This window comes from Vicugna pacos, chromosome 1, assembly GCF_048564905.1.
Source record: "Vicugna pacos chromosome 1, VicPac4, whole genome shotgun sequence".
NCBI lineage: Eukaryota > Metazoa > Chordata > Mammalia > Artiodactyla > Camelidae > Vicugna > Vicugna pacos.
Genome location: NC_132987.1, coordinates 61,441,357 through 61,461,116, shown reverse-complemented (window position 1 = coordinate 61,461,116; position 19,760 = coordinate 61,441,357). Strand labels below are relative to the sequence as shown.

Below are 19,760 nucleotides of genomic sequence, written 5' to 3'. Positions count from 1 at the left end.
TTGCTAGTTTAAACTCTATAGCCCCAGCTAGTATCCAAGGTGTGAAAGGAGCCCTCAAGAAATTAGAGGCGAGAAGTTATCAAGAGAAAATTTTTCTCTTCGTGCGTCCAGTCTAGTCTTTTTGCCAGCTGAAGGCTCAGCTTCGGTTTCTAGCGTCTGGGGAAGGGTACTTCAGAGCACCATTTTTCACAGGCGGTACAGCCAGCTGGCCTCTATGTCCGAGTCCTCACTGCTCCTCGGACCACGCGGCCCATGCTGGCTGTAATCCTTCTGAGCTTAGGACCCAGCGGCTGCCGGGCAGCCCTACCCCGCCTCTCCGCGCATCAGAGCCCTCGGATTGGCTCTCGGCAGCGCGGCTCCGCCTCCGCCATGGCCGCTGCTCACCGCCCGCCGCCGAGGCTACTAAGTGGCTGCCGGGGTACGGATCTCCGCTGCGGGTCTGTGGCTGCTGGGTCCTCCGGCCGGCGGTGCATGGGTCACCTCCGAGGCGGGCCCCCATGCGTTCGGGCCATGGCGCGCCTGGGCGCTGTGCGCTCTCACTACTGCGCGCTGTTTCTGGCCGCGGCGCTTGCCGTCTGTGCTTTTTACTACCTCGGCTCGGGCCGGGAGACCTTCTCCAGCGCCACCAAGAGGCTGAAGGAGTCCCGAGCCGGGGTCCCCGCCGCGCCCTCGCCGCCGGTGCCGGAGCTGGCGCGGGGGTCGGTGGCGCCGGCACTGGGCGCCAAGGCTAAGAGCCTGGAGGGCGGCGGGGCCGGGCCGGTGGACTACCACCTGCTGATGATGTTCACCAAGGCGGAACACAATTCCGCTCTGCAGGCCAAGGCCCGCGTCGCGCTCCGTTCCCTGCTGCGCCTTGCTAAGTTCGAGACGCACGAGGTGCTTAACCTGCACTTCGTGAGCGAGGAGGCCAGCCGCGAGGTGGCCAAGGCCCTCCTGCGGGAGCTGCTGCCGCCCGCCGCCGGCTTCAAGTGCAAGGTGAGCGGGGCCGCAGCTGGGGAATCCAGGGGGCGTGTGTCTCGGTCAGTGCGCGCATCCGGCGCGCCCTGCCAGGCTCCCAGGGGTCGGGAGGGGAATGTCTTCGTTGCGCTGGCCAGTGCCAACGGCATTAGGAACCTAGCCCCTCAACACCTCTTCCCTTTGCCCCAAGTGTGCGTTCACAGCACGCTGGAGGCATCGTCCTGGGTCGTGTCCGGAAGCCTCGGTGTTAGCTGACCACTCTGACCCGGTGTCCCCCTTTAACTGCGGCCCTCCTTGAGAATTGGCACGCCCCCTCCTTGCTAGCGTTGCACGAGTCAGCAGCTAGTGCCTTGAGTCTGCTTCTCTTTTTATTCTCCTCTGTCTTGGACTTTTGAGGATAGAGCAGGTCATTTGGGCAGCAATATTCTTCCTGTGCAGACTGCTGGACCTGGTCTTAGGCCGCTTGAATTGTTGAAGTTACAGTGACATTTCTCATAGCTTTAAGGTATTTCAGTCACAACTGGTCAAAACCAGCCAGTGTGAACCATCTCATCTCCTCTCTGTGCCCCTCTTCTCTGCTACCCTCAAGGGTCATGAACCCATTTAGAGAAGCGGCAAGTTCCAGGGAGGAAAAGAGAGCTCCAAGAGGTACAGATCAGATCTGGGGAGAGCATTGCTGAGCAGAGCTAGCTACCTTGTCCCAGGTGCAAGCAACTTGCTTTCCCATCATCTCACTTCACCACCTGACTCTGCTTGTCAGAGATTGGGTTCCTAGCCTAGTGTTAATGGCCTTAGTCAAATTAGTTGCCTCCTTCTGACCTAACAGTTGCACAGAGGGGATCCAAGGTGATAGAAATAGCAGGTGATCCTAGAGGATGGAGACTGATGGTGGGGGGAGGGGTGGTGAAGCAAGAGTGGTGTTCCATGTGTTTGTGCCCAGTGGGTGACTAAGGGGAGCTGATGCCAGTATCCTGCAGGGTTCAGGGGTCTGTTGTTCATTGTCTACAGAATCAAGCTCTAATTTCTTGGTAGGGCTGTCTGCCTGGCTCTCCTCTCCAACCTACCTTCTTGTCCTTCTTCTGTGTGCACCTTAGATCCTACCTGTACCGAATGTGCCTTTACCCAAGATACACTCTCTGCCTAGAATGTCCTTCTTTCCCTCCTGGGCCCTTAGCCTCTCTCTGCTTATTTTTCACTTTCCCCCAGGAATGTCCCTAGACTTGGGGACAGTCTGTGCCCAGCCTTTTACATTCCAGCTTCCCCCCATAACATCAAGTCTGTCCCCTGCCCAGAATAAATGAGCCCATCAGGACCAGCCACCATAGTCAGGGAGGGGCACCTGGGCCTGGACTCCATAGTGTAGGAGGCCAGGAATCCAGGCCCTGGAGCTTGTGGCTGGAGGGGCCCTTGGGACCCACTGTCTGACCTGGGGTTTTCCAGCCCAGTTGCCCTGATTGGAATCTCTGGAAGTGGGGCCTGGCAACCTGTTCCAGCTGGTCCTTAGTACTCTGAGAAATTCTCTGCTCGTCCAAGGGAGAAAACCAAGGGCCCCTGATGATTGGGCCAGTCTGGACAAGAGCTGGGATTTGTCTGGCTCTACAGACGCCACCTTGAAGAACAGCATTGTCATCTCTTCACTTTCTGAGTCAGAGGTCACAACTCGAGCCTACCCTACCCCATTGCCAGGGCTCCAGCCATGGGGCCTGGTTGTACACCCGGGACTTTTCTGTTGTTCCACTGTCAGGATACCCTTTCTCTCTCCATCACCAAGTCTTGCCCATCTTCAGATACCATTCACTTGCTGGAGCCATTCAAGGACCCATCGTCTGAAAGGCACATCTTCCTCTTCCTCATGTACCTCCCTGGTGCTGTGATTATATGACATCTTATCTCCCATCCCTATGCCTGGCACACAGTCGGCACCAGAAATACTGGTCCAGGACAGGTCCAGTTTCAGGGCCAAGTTCCCTTCTTGGTTGAAGCCTGTGTTTCATACTTTGACTCCCTTCCGACCTTAGCCATCATCCGGGCCTGAGCAGCTGCACATGACTGGAGGGAATTGGCACCATGCCTGTGGAGGCCTCAGGAATGAGGGTCTAGGGGCTTCTAGCCAGGTAGCTGTGTTCAGATAAGGGTTTATCAGTTCTAGCTAAAGTTGCTCCTGTTCCTTTTGAATTATTTTTTGTGAATCTGTTTTCTGTTTGTGACAGAGGTGCTCTTTTAAAATTTAAATGTGTAGTCCTGAAAGATCTGCCTCATTGTGTTTGTCATTTAATTCTTCCTCAGGTCTGGAATATTCCTGAAAGGAGTGCTTCTTCCCTCCCACTTCACACGTGCCTTTCCCTCTGCCTGGAGGATCTCCCAGCCCCGCTGCCCACCCTTAACTGGTGCTCTGCTCTCAGGTCTCAGCCTAAATGTTATCTCCTTGGCAAACCTTCCCTAAGCCCTTCTTATCCTTAGTACTTTTCCTTAGTAACATTTCTCACAGTTGTCGTTATGTAATTATTGAATGACTTATTTGTCTACCTCGCTAGACTGTAAATTCTTTAAGAGCTTGGACCCTGACTTCTCTTAAATGTTATATCCCCAGCACTGAACATCATGTCTTACAAATGAGAGTGTGTCTTCTACTGAGAATTATTTTTTCAGTGTTAATTAGGAAGAAGGAAACTAGAAATTCTCACCCTGGTTGCATTAGAGCTGGAAGGGATCCTGAAGAACATTTAGCATCACAAGTGAGGAAACTTGCCATAGGTCACTTGGAGAGTTGTTGACCTGGCAGGGGCCACTCCCAAGTTCTAGGCCAATGTTTTTCCCTTTGTACCATGTTTCCCCTTTAAAGAGCACTTCTCTCTTGTAAGATAAAGTAAGAGGACATTTCACTCCCAGGGAGAGTTGCTTTAAGTTGTGTTAGAACACTTTGGGAAGAAGCAGCTTCTTGCCCACCTAGCTGTGGAGACAGCCGGGGAGCTCTTCCTCCCTTGGTAGGAGCTGGGACTCCGCCACGTCTGCACGATGCAGGGCAGGGCTGCAATGAGCCAGCCCACGACCTGTGCTCACAATCAGAGGTCTCTTCTCAGGTCATTTTCAAGTGACACAGAAATGGTTGAGCTGAAATGGTTGCAGAAATCTATTTTAGAACATTACTAGTCACTTTAGTTCACATTTTGGTTAATTAAATATTAGCTAAAATGCCATTCACTTAACCAGAAAAATCTTGTTTTGATTATTTTTGAAAGTCTTTCCAAATCTCAGGGTTTGTTATCTCCTAACAGTATGGAAATAAATTATTTGTTCACTTATTTAGTAAACATCCAAACCTGTTATGTTGGAGGTAACAGATTGGGAGCTGCTTCTAGCTTATGGACCAGAGAATCTCCTGGGGAGATTAAAAATACCAAATTATTAAAAATATAGAACCTGGACCCTGTCCCAGCCTGTGGATCAGAATCTCCTGATAGGGCTTGGGAATCTGAATTTGTATGGGGCTGTGGCGGCAGGTGTCAGGGTCCCTGCTGTAGGGGACACAGGAGGGCCTGGTGCTCTCCTAACCCTTTTCAGACCCAGCTCAGGCATCTTCTCTGTGCAGCCCTCCCTCTGGGCACAATGCCTGGCACATAGTGGGCCTTCAGGAAACATTTTGACTTTCATCCTGGTTCTCTGCTGGCCTTCATCTTGATAAATGATGCTTTTATCAAATCACTTCCATTCACAACCTCCTGGCTCACTGTCATCCCAGGTCATTCCAACATCTTAGCCTCGCAGCAGCTGGCTTCAGCTTCCTTGCCCAGCCTTTCCCCTCTCAGCTGCAGGAGAAGCTGTCCCTTCTCGTGGAGCTTTGCTTGCTTTGCTTCTGAGCCATCTGTTGTCTCATTCCGTCCGTCAAGTGGAATTCCACACTTCTAAGCCTCGGGTCCAGACTTGTCTCTTCCCCAGGCTTCCTTGCTGTATTAAGTCAGATAGAATATGCTGTGGGAACTCCAAATAGTGGGAGCTTAAGCCAGCTGGAGCTCTATTTCTTGTCTAAATGGAGCCCAGAGGTAGGCATTCCTGGGCTGTCATCAGGGTCCTAGGCCCTTCCAGCTCTGTTTCACCACCCTTACGGAGGGGCCCTTGTTCTCACGGGCCGGGAGGCTGCTGGAGCTTTAGCCAACACATCTGTATCGCAGCAGCAGAATGGGGGAAGAACCAAAGCAGTGTACCCAGTTAAAAATAGGGGTTCAGTTAACAAGGAGAGGAGAGCAGGTTGTGGGGTAGGCAACCCCTCATCTCTGCCCACCCCCCAGGGGCCCACCATGCATGCTGGAGCCCCACGAATGACCAAGCACCTGCTGTGTGGGGGACCCTGAATTCACACCTGCAGGGACACAGACATGGGGCAGGCACAGCCCCTGCTACCAGGAACCCATGTCACTTAGCATCACACCCACGTACATCCTGTCTTGTTGCTAAACCCAGTGAGTTGGGCATGAGATGGTCCTGAGGGAGACAGCACTGAGTTTAAACCGCAGTTGGCCAGTTTCTGACTGGGTGACAGTGAGTAATGCCTTTCACTTCTCAGAGCCTCTGAGGCCTCTAAAATGAGGATTAAACACTCACCTCACACCGCGCGGCGAGGGTTCAGTCTGCCCGGCTGTAATGCATGTAGCCTGGTGCTGCTGTCCACTGTCGTGTGTCCAGTCTCGGCACAGCTCTGAGTCAGCACTCGTGGGGCCCTGCGGCTGTCTCCTCCTTCCTTTGTGGGGTGGCCAGCCCCCTGCAGAGGCCAGCACTGTGGGGACACCCTCAGGGTACAGCAGTGTTGCTTCTTGTGCTGCCACTGTGCTGTCACTCAGCTCACCACCCAGAAAGGCCTTCCCTGAACCCATTTCCTGAAGCAGCCGCCACCCCGCCCTTGTCTTCCCTGTCACCTTGTTCATAGCATGTATCTGTTAGTTTGTTCATTGAGGCAGCAGAAGTGATTAAGGGCTCAGCCTGTGCCAGACACTGTCCTAGGTGCCCGCAAGCAGTGGGAACAGAACCAGGTCCCAGCCCTCATGGAGCTTACATTCCGGGGTTGTGGGCAGGTATGGGAGGTGGACTAAACAAACAGGTCCATGGAGAGTGAGTCAGATCGTGATCTGTTTTATGGAGAAAACAAAAAGTGAATAAGCACATAGGGAGTGTTTGTGTGTGGCTGTCTTGTGCAGGTGGTCAGGGAAGGCGCCATGGACAAGGTGACATCTGAGCAGAGGCTGAAGGAAGCAAGAGTGTGAACTATTAGGACATGGAGAAGCAAGTTTGTGAAAGTCGATATCCTATTTCCTAGTTTGCATTCTGCCTCTCCCTATATAGAGCATCACCTGCACAAGGGCAGGGCATTACAGGCACCCCATAAGTGCCACCTCTGTTTCTGGCCTGAGTTGGGAGTGACAGACACAGGGGCAGGCGCTTGCCAACCTGGAGTGCAGACCAGAGAGACTTCGGGAGGGACAGGCACCTCTGGATGGTTGCTGGCTGCCCTGCGGGGAGAGGCAGGCTCTCCGAGGCTGATGTCAGGGGAGAGGAGAAGAGGGACTGGGACAGACTTGCCTCCCAAACTCGCCCATCACATCAGTTTCTCCTCTTGCCCTAAGGAAGGTGGTGTGTACAGGCTGGGGAAGGGGATGGGGCAGAAGGCAGGGAGTGCTGGCCTAGCGGGGCCTCCTCCATAGAGATGGCATGAAGCAGTAGAAACGGGTGTTCCCTCTTCCTCCATCATGATCATGTTTTTAACACAGTTCCTGGCTCTCAGTAATGTTTTATAGTCGACTGACTGATAGCTATATTAATTAAACCCAAGAAATCCTAGCAGAGTTCTCGGTGATCTGTCCCTTGGACATCAAACTTCAGCCTTCTTGGAGCTCGAGGCTAGGATGCTCCGTCTCCGGATGACAAGTTAGGAATAAGGAGGCCGTGCGCATTCCACACTTAAAAGGGACAGTTGGATTCCAGGAGGAGCTTGTGCTGAGGACTGGGAGGGACGAGACAGTTGTTAAAGCTCTTCGCATGCCTCGGGGAATTTCCAGAGTTTCTTTTACTCAAGAGCAACACTGTGAGTGGCTTTGAAAAAATGAGTCCCTCAGCTGAGAGTTGGGGCTGGAAAGAAGCCTGAGGGTAAAGACCTGGATGCTGGCTGCTCATTGATGAAGCTCATGACAAACAGGGGGCCCTGAAATGCGGATTCCCCAGCTCGGCGTAGCAGCAGGTACCTGGACCAGAGGAAGCTTGAGTAAGTTGTGACAGTCTGGGAGAGAGGGGCTCGAGGAACCGTGTCCTGAAGTGAGAGGCTCTTTGAAAAAATCGACTGACATTTTATACTACAGAATTGAGAGAGCAGTGCTATTTTACTAAACGTAATGGAGCTTTTTAAAATTATTATGTGTTCATGAAAAACCTGTGGTAGTTCATGTAGCAATGCAAGTTTCTCATGGAAAACTTTAGTCATGGATCAGTAGGGAAGAACTTTGTACAGTATTACTGTATCATGTTCAGTACTTCTGGAAAATTTCACAGGTATGTGTTGAAATTATAAACCAAAGCCCATACCATAAGGCCAGCGGTCATCATATAGATGAAATACACTGATACCTGGGTAATATACAAATGCTGTGGGGGCTTCAGTGCATGGAGGAAATGTTCCAGCTTTGGGGACCAGTCATTCTTCATGATTTCCTGACTGTTCTCTGTTCCTGTTGGCCATTTTTGAAAAACAGATAACCGCATTTTTTAAAAATTAAAATCATCCAAGATATAATTCACATTTCATGAAATTCACCCTTTTAAAATATACGATTCTGTGGGTTTTAATATATTCACAGGGTGGTTCAATTATAACCACTAATTCTAGAACATTTTATCACCCTCAGAAGAAACTCCATACTCATCAGCAGTCACTCCCCCTTCCCCCTTTCCTCTCATCGTTGGCAACCACTAACCTGCTTGCATCTCTATCAATTTACCTGTTCTGAACATTTCATATAAATGGATCTTTTGTGTCTGGCTTCTTTCACTTAGCATCATGTTTTTAAGGTTCATGTTGTAGCCTGTGCCAGTACTTCATGCCTTTCTATGCTTGAATAACATGCCATTGTATGGCTATACCACATTTTCATTCATTCATTAGTTGATAGACATTTGCATTTCCACTTTTGGGCTATTATGAATAATTTGCTGTGAACATGCAGTTACAAGTTTTTGTGTGGTTATATGTTTTCAGATCTCTTGGGTATATACCTAGGAGCGGAGTGGCTGGTCACATGGTAACTGTTTAAGTTTTTGAGGAACTGCCAGTCTGTTTTCCGAAGTAGCCATATTATTTTACATTCCCATCAGCAGTGTGTGAGGGTTTCGATCCTTGCCAGCACCTGTTGCTGTCTGTCTTTTTGATTATAGCCATCCTAGTGGGTATGAGGTAGCATCTCATTGTGGTTTTGATGTGCGTTTCCCTAGTGACTAATGATGAATGATTACATATTTTTAAGGACAGCCGAATAAATGTATCTGGTATTTTCTTACATATTAACCAAAATGCACTTTACAAGAAAAACCAGTATCTTGACTCTCCCCTCCCCATCCTGAAAGATGTTGTGACATCTCTGAAAACGCTTGTATGCTGAAGAACATGGTTTGGAAATTTCTGACGTGTACAGTAATGTTATGCCTAAAATCAATGGGGAGATGTTACTAGTATGAAGACTTGATTAGGAGAATAGCAACAACATTTGTTCGGCACTTAAGAGCCTATGAAAATGCTTTCATAAATGTCTTGAGTTCCTACACTGAGCCATGGGGGCTGGACTGTGTAACATGCTCTGGGGAGTAGGAGGCAGGGCAAGACAGGGAGCCACTGAGGGGTGGGCAGTAGCCCACCTTGCATTCTGTACCATCCTCCTGCCCAGATGCCTGAAATACATACATTCAGTCTGGATAAATACCCTCAGTCTGTGCTTGCTGCTATCACAGCTTTGCAGAGCCTTGCAGGATCACCACACATTGGGGCCAGGAAGGAACTCTGACCCTCTGGTGCTGCATCCTCCCAGTGACCTGATAGACCCTGGAGGAAGGGCAGTGATTTATTCAGTGCCACACACAGAGCTGGGGTTAGAACCAGCCCAGGCTCTTCCCTCTTCAATTTGAGTGTCAGTGTTTGCAGCAGCCTCTGGCCCTTTTGGAAGGGTAGGTTGAGAGCCAGCTCACCCTAACCCTCACAGCACAGTGGGCAGGATGCGGGGTCATTTTCACCCATGCCAGTCGAGCCTCACTCTTTTTGTCCCCAAGGATCTCTCTGGTTGGGAAAGGAAGGAGAGGCACGGCCCTGACCTCCAGGGGGCTGACCCTCTGCCAGTCCCTCGGGGCCGATTTTCAGCTGTCCAGTGCCTGAGATGGAGGAGGGAGTTAGTATTGGGAAGCTGTATTCTTCCGAGGGAAACCATGTTGTTTGTCCTCTGCTTGGGGGTGTGCGCTGGAGGGAGCTCCAGGTCTAGAGTTCGCGTGTGGGCCTCCGAGGTCTGGAGGAGGAACTGCAGGAGTGCAGCCCACCCTGGACTCCGGCCTCCTTGCGGGTCACCGCATCCTCCCTGAGACCCAGTAGGAGAGCTTGCCTTGCTCTCAGGGTCACTTCCCTGCTGGTTGAGTCGAGTGTGTGGCGCTCCTCGTGGCCACTGGAGGGCGCCGCTGCACCGCGGTTGCTTGGCCGAACCCCGGAGCCCGCCCTGCGCTGCATCTCCCATCACCGAAGCCTGGGACGAAGGTAGATCTGTTTTTGTCCCTTTCTCCACGAGTGCCCCCTCTCTCCCCGTGTTTTAGAAAGGAAGACTGAAATGAAAGGGAAGGTGCCTGGCGATTATGGGCTGTAATTTCCCTCCTGTGCCCGGTGTAAACCTGCTTTGATGAGGCCCTTTGAAAAAGGTTGATGGAAAACAGGCTGGATCCTGGATGGAGAAGTGCTTTCGTGCGGCACAGAGGGGAAAGTGTGGATGGGGGCGGGATGTGTCTGCGCATCCTGAGCCACCTCGCCTCTCCTTGGTTCCTGTCCTACGACACCAGCTGGGCGCTGCCCACGGGCCCCCCAGGGCGCATCCTTTCCTCAGCCTGGGGTCCCCGTCACACCTAGCACGTGCCCTCCAGTTGAAGGGACGCAGACTTCTGCTTAGCAAGGGAAATTTGTCTCTCCGAGCTGCGTGAAGGTGCGGCCCCTCTCACCCACACCAGCTCTCCAGGGTGTCAGGATTTCTCCGCGACCCCACGTATCCTGGCTCTTGGTGGGAAGTTGGGTGGGAGGCAGGCATCGTGGCGAGGGTGCGGTGACCTGGATGCTAGTCCTGGCAGGCCGTGTCGTGACTATAGCCTTGTCGCCTAACTGCCTGGAGCCTTCACATCCTCAGCTGTTGAATGGGCTTGACCCTACCTCATGGCCACATCACAGTGGTCAGTGGCAGCTTCCCTAGTCTGTCCCTGGCTGGAGATGCTCAAAGGGAGGCCTTGTGCCCCTCCTGCAGTCCGCAGGCTCTCACGGTATGTAGCAGATTCCTGGTCCAGGGCTCTTGCCTTTGGCCTCGGGGCCACTCACACTGGCCAACGGGTTGCTCAGGGTTGGTCAGGAGGGCCAGTCAGAGTGGTCAGGCCTGGACCCCAGAGCAGCTGTGTGTGCTCCCAGCCCTGTTTCAGGTGCCTGTTCTGAGCAGCTGAGCCAGGCCCTGTCAGCTGGCACAAAGCCTGCTGTTAACTTAATGTCTTTTAAATTAAAGCCATTTGTTTTATTTATTGGGGTAATTACTGCTAAGCAGCCCTGATTAAGTGATCCTCCTGCTGGTGGGACCTTGTGTCCAGGAGGCTGGCCTCCGTTGCCCTGCACTGGTCTGGTGGCCTGGGTGCACACAGTTCTCCCGTGGTGCCTCCTCTTCCTGTCCTTGCTGGGGCTCACCATCCTTCCTGCCACCAGCGGAGTCTGTCCCGGGCCTGCCAAAGGAGAGGCCCCAGGGCAGGAGCACGTGGCTTGGCTCCCCAGACCTGGGCTCAAACACCATCAGTGACATTTGGAAACAGTGTGGCCCTAGGTGTAACACCTCTGATCCCTCATTCATGACTTTACCAGGGTGGCTGTGAGACAAAAGTCAGGCCACACCAGGGCCCCGGTACATGACAGGTGGCAAATCAGTGGTGGCTGCTGCTAACGGGACCTGAGTAGGTATGGGCAGCAGGGAGGACCCTTTTCTCATCATTTTAGCAGGGGTGATGCCTGTTGATTCAATTGGAGGGCAGTGGAACCAGCTTGAAAAAGTTTTCTGCCCAGGTGTATTTCAGGGTGTCTCAGTCTGTTCGGGCTGTTACAACATACCACAGACTGAGTGGCTTATGAACAATAGCATTTCTCAGTTCTGGAGGCTGGAAGTCCAAGGGTGGGTGCCAGAGTGGCTGGGTTCTGCCAAAGGCCCTCTTCCGGATTGCAGATGGCCAACTTCTTACTGTGTCCTCGTGGGGTGGAAGGGTTAGGGAGACATCAGGAACCTCACTTATAACAGAACTAATCCCACTCGAGGGCTCTACCCTCATGACTAAGCACCTCTCGAAGGCCCCACCTCCTGGGTGACAACGTCTGAACCTGGAGGGGCACAACCATTCAGACCACAGCACAGGGTGTCCTCGTGATATTCCAAGCCTTCCTTACTCCCCCAAATGCAGTGTTCTGTCCCTCTCCGACCCTCCCCCGGCCCCTCGTTTCCCTTAACGGTGTGCTGTTTGCCTCTGTCTGAAAGCCCCGGTGCTATGGCCTGGTTTGCTGCCCGCTGTGTCCAGGCTTTCTCTCTCCTGCTGGAGGAAGAGGCCGTATCGCCCCCTCCCCCTCCTCCCTGTGCCTTGCTCGTGCCCGGTTCTGGGCAGAGGCTCAGAGACGCCCGCTCGCTGTGGCCTGGGCTCTGGAGCAGGTGCTGCTCTTCCCTGTCAGGGCGCTGAAGCCGGTCTGTGCTTTGCAGTCTTGTGTGGGCAGCACGGGTGATCCTGCTGCGTCTTCTCTGTGAATGTTCCTGGCTAGATGTTCTAATTCTGGAAGTTTCCAGAAGGGCCAGTTCAGACTTGTTTTTTGTAAACCGTGAACCTATTTCATGTTTTGTTTACCTCTTAATGGTGTTTGTTTTCTTGGTCTGATCGCACACAGCTATTGTTTGTAACCTTTTTGGGAATTCAGCCAAGTCTAAGCCCTACGTGATTTTGAAGAGCCAGGCTGCAGGGAGAGCCACATCCCCCAGAGCTTGCTCCTTTCCCCTGTTCCCGCCCCGCTGTGAGGGGGGCCTCGGCCCTCACCCTCTGTGGTTCATGCCCCGCCATCTGCTGTGAGGCATCCCTGTTCTTACCAGTCAGGACGTGGGCTCTGTGAGACCTGCCCAGAGGGTCAGGCTTCTTGAGTCCCAGTCACTGAGGGGTTCTGGAGGGGCTTCGTCAGCTCTGGCAAGTGGACGGGGGGCTAGTCCTTGCTTGATAAGCTGCACAGGAGCAGGCAGAGCGTGAGCCTTGCTCTGGGTGCCCCCGGCCACCCCTGTGTGGGGGGCAGGAGGACACAGCAGGGGATTCCAGGTGTGCCTCGGGCACCTTTGGGAGGACGGAGGGGCTTTCTGTGGGAGTCAGGGAGCTTTGGGGATGTGTGTGCATTGAACGTAGGATGCGGCCTTCCCAATCTTGCAGAGGCAGCTGGGGCAACAGACCTTGTCTCCCATACCCGGCAGGAGAGTCATGACTAGAAGATGGGGGGAGGGGCGCTGCAGGAGGGAGGGGGCACCGGCTGGTGGGCTGCGGTCAGACAGCCTGGGCCGTCAGGACTCCAGGACAGGCAGAGGGAGCCCCACCATCTCGGGGCTGCTCACTGAGCTGCTGGAGCTGTGGGAGCCTCTTCACACCTCAGGGACTTTGCTCAGGTACTTCCTCTCCTGGAACACCCATCCTTGCCTTTTTACCTGGCAAACTCTTTTCACCCTTCAAGGTTAAATTCAGGTGGGTGCCAGTTATGTGGAGGAGTCATGCCTGCCTGCCCCACCTGGGTTAGCCCTTCTCTCCTGAGTCCTGCTGTGCTGCAGTTGCTGCGTCTGGGAGCTCCTGGGGGCAGGGTTCATTTCCTTCTGTGTCCAGGACATAGTGTAGCACAGGGCCCTGCGTGGAGTGGGACCCGGCACGAGCTGGCTGAGCAGGCACAAGTGGGCAGTGAAGTCTAAATGTGGGCCGGGCTGCCGAGCGCCCACGCCTTCAGATGTTCTGTGAGCGCTGTGCTCTCACATGTTAAGAAGTGGCAGCAGCACTGGGAGCCCTTGCCATCTGGGGAGGCCTCTTGATTTAAGAAGCCTTCCTTGAACCTTTTAACACTGATCCTCCAGAGAAGAAGTCGTCCAACCTGAGACCAGCCGGGAAGACCCAGGTGTGTGTTGGAGACTTGTTCCTGGTTTCAGAGCTGTCCCCCAGGTACTGCTACGCAGAGATCCTGATTCTGGTCTGAGGGAGGTGGGAGGGGCTTCACTTCCCTCCTTAACAAGTAGGGAGGGTGGGGCTGCTTGATCTGCCCGGAGCCCCCAGCTAGTGAGCAGCGTGGGGCTGCTAGGCAGCCTCTCCGGGAAGCAGCCCAGCCCTGGCTCACTCTCAGCTGAAGGACGGTGGACAGTCCTGCCCAGGTGCCTTGCTCATGGTTTCTAGGGCCCTCCCTGACCCCGGCTTCCACCGGTGGGGCTTTTCAGTGTCTCTGAGCCTCAGTGCCTCATCTGTGAGATGCTCAGAGGCATTGCAGCTCCATAGTTCTCTTACTGGCATGTTGACTGGGCGTGGGAAGTTGTAAAACACGTGTCCTTTCCAGGCTTCTCCTGATTGGGAAGGTAGGAGATGGGGAGTGGGGGTCTTGAAGCCATCATTCACCTCCTTCTGGACCGGCTTCCCAAGCCCTCCTTGCCGACTCTGCTTCCCCCTCTGGGAAACATGGCTTCATTCCTCGGCCTCTGCTCTGAGCCGGGCGGCACCTCGGGATGAGGGTGAGGCGTGTGGAAGCGCCCGGCCCCCTCAGATGTTCCCCATCAGCATCAGGGAGGGCACAGCTGCCGCCATTTCAGCCGCAGGCGCCCTGCTAGACCCCACCTCGCTCTCCCATTTACCCTCAGAGCGAGCAGTTCTGAGGAGGGAGGTACTGTCTCCGAGGAAGAGGCTTCCCAGCTGAGGACCCCGAGCCCAGAGCAGGTTTGGAGCTTGCTCAGAGCCGTATAACCCCGAGGTGGTGGAGCGGGGTTGTTTCAGACCCGCGGGCCCTATACCCTGATGCCTGTGATAGCTGTTTATTTTGGTGGTGGTTCTAGGCCCTACAAAAGGGGAGTGTTCCTCCGGCGCCCCGGTGCCTGCTGCTCACTGGAACCTTACACACGTGTCCTCCCCCTTGTCAGCAGGTCGAGGGGCCCTCGGGGGATGTGAGAAGAGCAGGGGGACACCCGGGGGGGGTGTGTGAGAAGATCAGGTGGATCTCATTCCTCCTTCAGCTTTTGCCCTGAGAACCAGCTGGGTGCAGCTGTTGAGGAAATGGGCTCTTAGGGGACCATGATGCTTGGAGCTTGGAGCCCCACTTCTCTCTTGTGGCAGCAGGTCACAGGAGGTCAGGGCTAGAGGAAAGAGGAAAGGCTGTGTAGTCTTGTCCCCTCAAGTTACCTGTGAGGAAATGGGCCCAGAAAGGCTGAGCGACTTGCCCAAGGCCACACAGCCAGTCAGAGGACAGGGGTCTGGGACCAGTTCTCCTGCCCACACTGCCTCCCTGCCTGCTGTCCGTTTAGTTTGTTCTGAAGCCAGTTCCAGGCTATGCTGATCTCTGTGCACCTGTTTGTCTTCTGTGTTTGTCCCTAGCCTGACGCATTTTTCTGGTCTCACCCACCTGTGACTGCCCTGCAGTCGCCTGTGTGTTGTGGACATTGAACAGCTTGGCTTCACGCCCTGCTGAGCAGCTGCTCCAGAATCGAGCTGACTGGGGCCCAGGTGCAGGCCCCAGAGCCTTCCGAAGGCTCCTGCTGCCGGGCCCGGCTCAGCCCACGGGGGCCTCGCTGGGGTTGAGCGTGTGCGTGTGGCGGGGGTGTAAGGAATCCTGCTGCGGTCTCCCGCCTGGGTCTGCACCCCATCCAGCCCAGTCCTGCCGTGCCTGTTACAGGGATCTCTGGGTGCTGAGGAGTGGGCTCCCCGTTATGTGAGCTGATACACATGACACGCAGTTGATGCTCCGGACACCTGTTTCTGATTTACCGTGTAACTCGCCCCACTGGAGCGTCCAGTCTCTCTGAAGACCTGTTGCCTGTGTCAGTCTTTCTGATGCTCCCGGTATCACTGCTCTGACTGCAGTGCTGGTGAAGCTGCCAGACAGGAGGCCTGGGGGGCAGGGTCTGTGTGGCTGTCTCTCCTGAGGAGCCTAGCACGAGGGCGGGCAGGTGCTTCTCCACGGAGCCCAGCGTTGCTCCAGATGGGCCTGGTCAGGTTCCCGGCCCACCGTACCCTCCGGGAGGCTGCGGGTAGTTGTTTGCTTTTCCTGATCTCCTTCCTCATCTGCCTAAAGGGCACAATATCATCCACCTCAAAATGCTGGATGAAATTAAGTGAATTAATGTGTCTGAAGGACCAGCTTGTGCCCGCACATCCCAGGGGTCTGCTTTGGACATGAGGCAGGCGGCCCCCGCCCCCTCCACGAAGGCCGTCCTGGTCTGCGCCTGCTTATCACAGGTCAGATCCTGGTGCAGGTGGCCACACCCCAGCCTGGGCTTTGTGAACAGGCTGAGTGGATGCTCAGCTTTGTCTCATAAAATAAAAGAGCGAGTTTGGCACAGAGGTCGCCTGGCCTGCATGCTTCATTACACTGGGTGTATGTACCGAGTAAGAGTGAGAGGATGACAGCCCTGAGGGCCACGGGCTGAGCAGCATTACATCCAGTGGTCCCAGCTCTCTCACAGCAGGGAAGGAACAAGCTTTCTGCTCAGGAGACTAGCTCGCGGGGTGTAGACCGTGATATGGGAGTACCCCTGGAGGGAGGTGGGCCGGGTGAGATGCTTGTGATTCCGGCTGCTGAAGATCTGTTTTAAGGTGAGTTTAACTGTGGTCAGTGTAGGGTTGGACTTTGGTCCTGGGTCCCCAGGGATGGGGTGCTGCTGACGTCTGAGTCATGGCCAAAGTCTTGGGTCCCTGATCACCCCCCATTCAGGGTCCGGCTGTGCCTGTGGCTCACTCAGCCAGGAGTGAGTGATGGATTGGGAATGGGGTGCCCAGCTACACTCTGCCCAGCCTCGGGGGCACTGGTCACCTGCAGTCTGCAGTGGAAGGGGCTCCCTGGTGGGAGCTTGTCTGAGAGCCTCATTTCTTCTGTGTGTTCTAGCCTAAAACCCTACCTGGCTAGTTACTGCCTCCCCCAGTGAGGACTGGACTGTTAAATAGTTCACGGAGTGTGATGAGCAGTGTTTGCAGAGGGAGTAAGATGTTTTGGAAGTTGGTTGCGTTTACTTGTCTGGTCTTCGGACTCCCTGAGCAGCTTTTGCTTTGATCAGAAACGTGAGCAACTGAAGTTACTCACTGATACTGCTCTCTCACAGTTGCAAGACTTTGAGAGCAGACGCAAAATGAAAACATTCCTCTTTACTTAAGGGGAAAGTTCTGTCTCCGGTCCCTGGCTCTGGAAGATGAAATCTGAGCTTGCTGTTTCAGCTGCCTTATTTCTGGAGCTGTTGACTTCGAGCCCTGTTCTGTGACATGCACAGCATCTGGAACTGATTTGTGGAAATCTCTGTGAGATTTGTTAGAGCCTGGAAAAATGAAAGGGAGTTCTTGCTGCCCCATGAGTGTATTCAGTTCCGAGGAGGTGGAGTCCTGGGCCTTGGGGTGAGTGTGGGGAGAAAGTGCTTAGAGAAAGGTGGGCGGGTGGGCCAGAGCAGTGGCAGGACCCCACTGAGAGCCCTTCGTGACCAGCTTCCACACAGAGGATAAAACTCTAGATGGATGAACTGTCTCCGTTTGTCTGGGTCCCCGTGAGCCTTGTCCACGGACCGGGTACTTCTGGTGTAGCTGGGGGATGGGCTCTCTGCTCATTTCACTTCTCGTGGGACCTGCACGTGGTGCTGCAGTTTGTAAATACCTTCCCGTCTTTCCATCTCATCTTGCGCTTATTGTTTGTATGACTGTAGAGTAAGTTATTGTCTATTTCTTTTGTAAGCCATTCTGTAAGTTTGATTTTTTCCCACTGTAAGTAACACCACAGAGAACATCTCTGTATGTGTTTTTTTTTCCTTTTGTATTGTTCCCAGGAACCCTTCTGTGACTCTTCACCAGGAACACTTTACAGTCCTAAATGGTCCTATGTCTGCAAATGAATATGAGAAACTCAGGACTCAGCAGTGTTGCTCCTCACGTTCACGCTGCTTCTTTAATTAAGAGTTTGCCTGCTGATTCACACTGCACAACCTTGCTTTCTCGCCTCTTAGGTAATATTTTACTGAAAAAAATTTTTTAAGCAACAAGGATTTGCTGTATAACACAGAGAAATACATTCAGTATCTTGTAATAACCTGTAGTGGAAAATAATCTGTAAAAAATATAACTGAATCATTTTGCTGTACATCTGAAAGTAACAATATGGTAAATCAACTATATGTCAGTAAAATTTTTTCAAGTATTTTTATACACTAAATTATGAAGCATCAAAATACAGAAAAATTCAGAAAAAGTGTAATAGGTACCTGGTTTCCTATAATATAGGTTAAATAAGGGCGAACGTTTGTTTCTGTTTGCTTAGATTCTTTTTTTAAGGAAATGAAATATTACAGATACAGCTGAAGTCCACCCTTATTTCTTGCTGCCTCGCTCCCTGGCCCCAGAAGGGTTCACTGTCCCACACAGAAAGGTGGTGTTCTTTGTGAAATTTGTGCTTTTACCACATGTGTATGTGTTCATGTACACACACGGATATATACCTATATAAAAATATACTTCATTGCTTTGTAGACCTTATATGTAGACCTTTATATAACTATAGACAGTTATATAAATGCTCTCATTATACATCCTTTTGATGTTTCTTTTTGCAACTGACATTATAGTTCTGACATTTATCTGTGTTGTTACATGCAGGTCTTGTTTGGTCATTTTAACTGTCCTTTGGGATTTCGTTATGGGGAGACTTCCGTTTATCCATTTTTTCTCTGAGGGGTGGCTGGGCTGCCCCACTTTTTGGTCACTGCAGACACTGCTGCAGTGAGCCTGAGGTGCACATCTGCATACACGTACAGGCTTGGGTTTCTCCGGACTCCACACCTGGACGACCTGGACGGGCCCTTCCTGGTCCAGGGGTCTGTGGACCTTTCCGAGATCCTGCTGAGCTCCTCCCCAGTGCCGTGGGGCCCCTGTCCATCCTGCGTTCTTCTGAGCACTTGGTGTAGACTCCTTTTTCTTGGTGTGAGTCCGGCTGCCTCTGTGACAGGAGGTGGGAACTTGGGGGCAGCTTTGGGAATTGGAAAAGGAGGGAAGCTCTGAGGACAGGCTCGAGCGTTTCCTAGCGCCACTGTGAGCTTTCTGGTCATGCTGAGACTTGGACCAGTCTTCCCCAGCGTTTTCTGGATCTCTGTAGATGAGGGCGGAGAGGAGGGTGCCACCAGCTGCAGGTGGGGTGCCTTTGTGTGGGAGGCACGGGGCCTGGCTTGGGGGCTGGCTCCCCTAGTGACTGGCCGTGGGAGAGCCCCGCCCCCTTGCTGGGCCTCACTTTCCCTCCCTGACACTTGAAGGGTTGAATCAGTGACTTGTACAGCCTCTTGGCTCTGCCCATGCTGCTCACTCACTTTGGCTTTTGCAATTAGCAAGAGGGTCTCCCCTTTCCTAGCCACGGCTGCTAGGCCTGAGCCTCGGGCAGCTGGCAGGTTGGGGTGGAGGCTGGGAGGCTACCTTGCAGGGCGGCAGAGGCCTGGCGCTGCCCAGGGACCTGGCTGTCCCCTTAGTGGCATGATCTGTGCTCTCCTACAGCAAGAGGGAAGGGCCTCAGATCCCAGAGGCTTAAGGCCAACACAGATTAATGCTGAAGGAGGGGAAGCCAAGAGCGCTCGTGAAAGCCAGAGGCAAAGGAGCACTGCTTTCTTTCTAAGGCCAGGGGAGCCCATGTGGTGTTGCTGCTTGAAACCTTCAAGGAGCCAATAGTTACTGTGTGCCTGAGAGGTGCCTTCACTGTCCTGGACATTGAGATGCATTGGGTGTATCCGTAAATAGAGGAATGGTCGGAACTCCTGTCCTGGTGGAGCTTGGCTTCTGGCAGGGAGAGGAGTAAATGAGCCAGTAACACTTGTCTGCTGCCTGTGACACCATGAGGTAGGGACTCAAAGAGGGTTAGGGTTCATTCCATCTCTTTGCTGTTCCTTGAGAAGCAGTGAGTACATTGTACCTCATCCTTGGAGGTGAGTGAGTTAGGATGTCAGTAGGATGAGAGGTGGGGCGTGGGACAGGCTTGGTCCTTAGTTGGGTGGACAGGGGCCGCTACACTGAGAAGGTGGGGTTGGAGCAGAGGCCTTGAGGAGCAGAGGACCTGGCCAGGCAGCTCCTGAGGAAGAGCATTTGGGTGGCAGGATGGGTGGCGGGTGCCTGGCATGTTTGAGGAGCAGCAGGGGGGCTGTGGAGGGAAGGGGGCAGGCCTAGAGGGAGGAGGGCAGGTCTGGGCCAGTCCCAGTGAGGGTCTTGGTTTTGATGGAGTGTTGGGAAGGACCACTTCTGGGTGTCAAGCAGAGGGGTCACCCTGACTGCTGTGTGAAGGACTGAATGATGGG

The 19,760-nt window shown here is 53.4% G+C and overlaps 1 protein-coding gene across 1 annotated transcript in view; it reads left to right on the top strand.

The window, feature by feature from the left end:
* The first annotated feature begins 368 nt into the window (after nucleotides 1-368).
* XXYLT1 (xyloside xylosyltransferase 1) overlaps nucleotides 369-19,760 on the top strand; it is a 161,900-nt gene continuing 142,508 nt past the window's right edge. Inside the window, exon 1 of the mRNA XM_031681459.2 lies at nucleotides 369-975. Within this exon, the coding sequence (XP_031537319.2) occupies nucleotides 370-975 (606 nt within the window). The 5' untranslated portion in view covers nucleotide 369. The remainder of the gene's footprint in view (nucleotides 976-19,760) is intronic.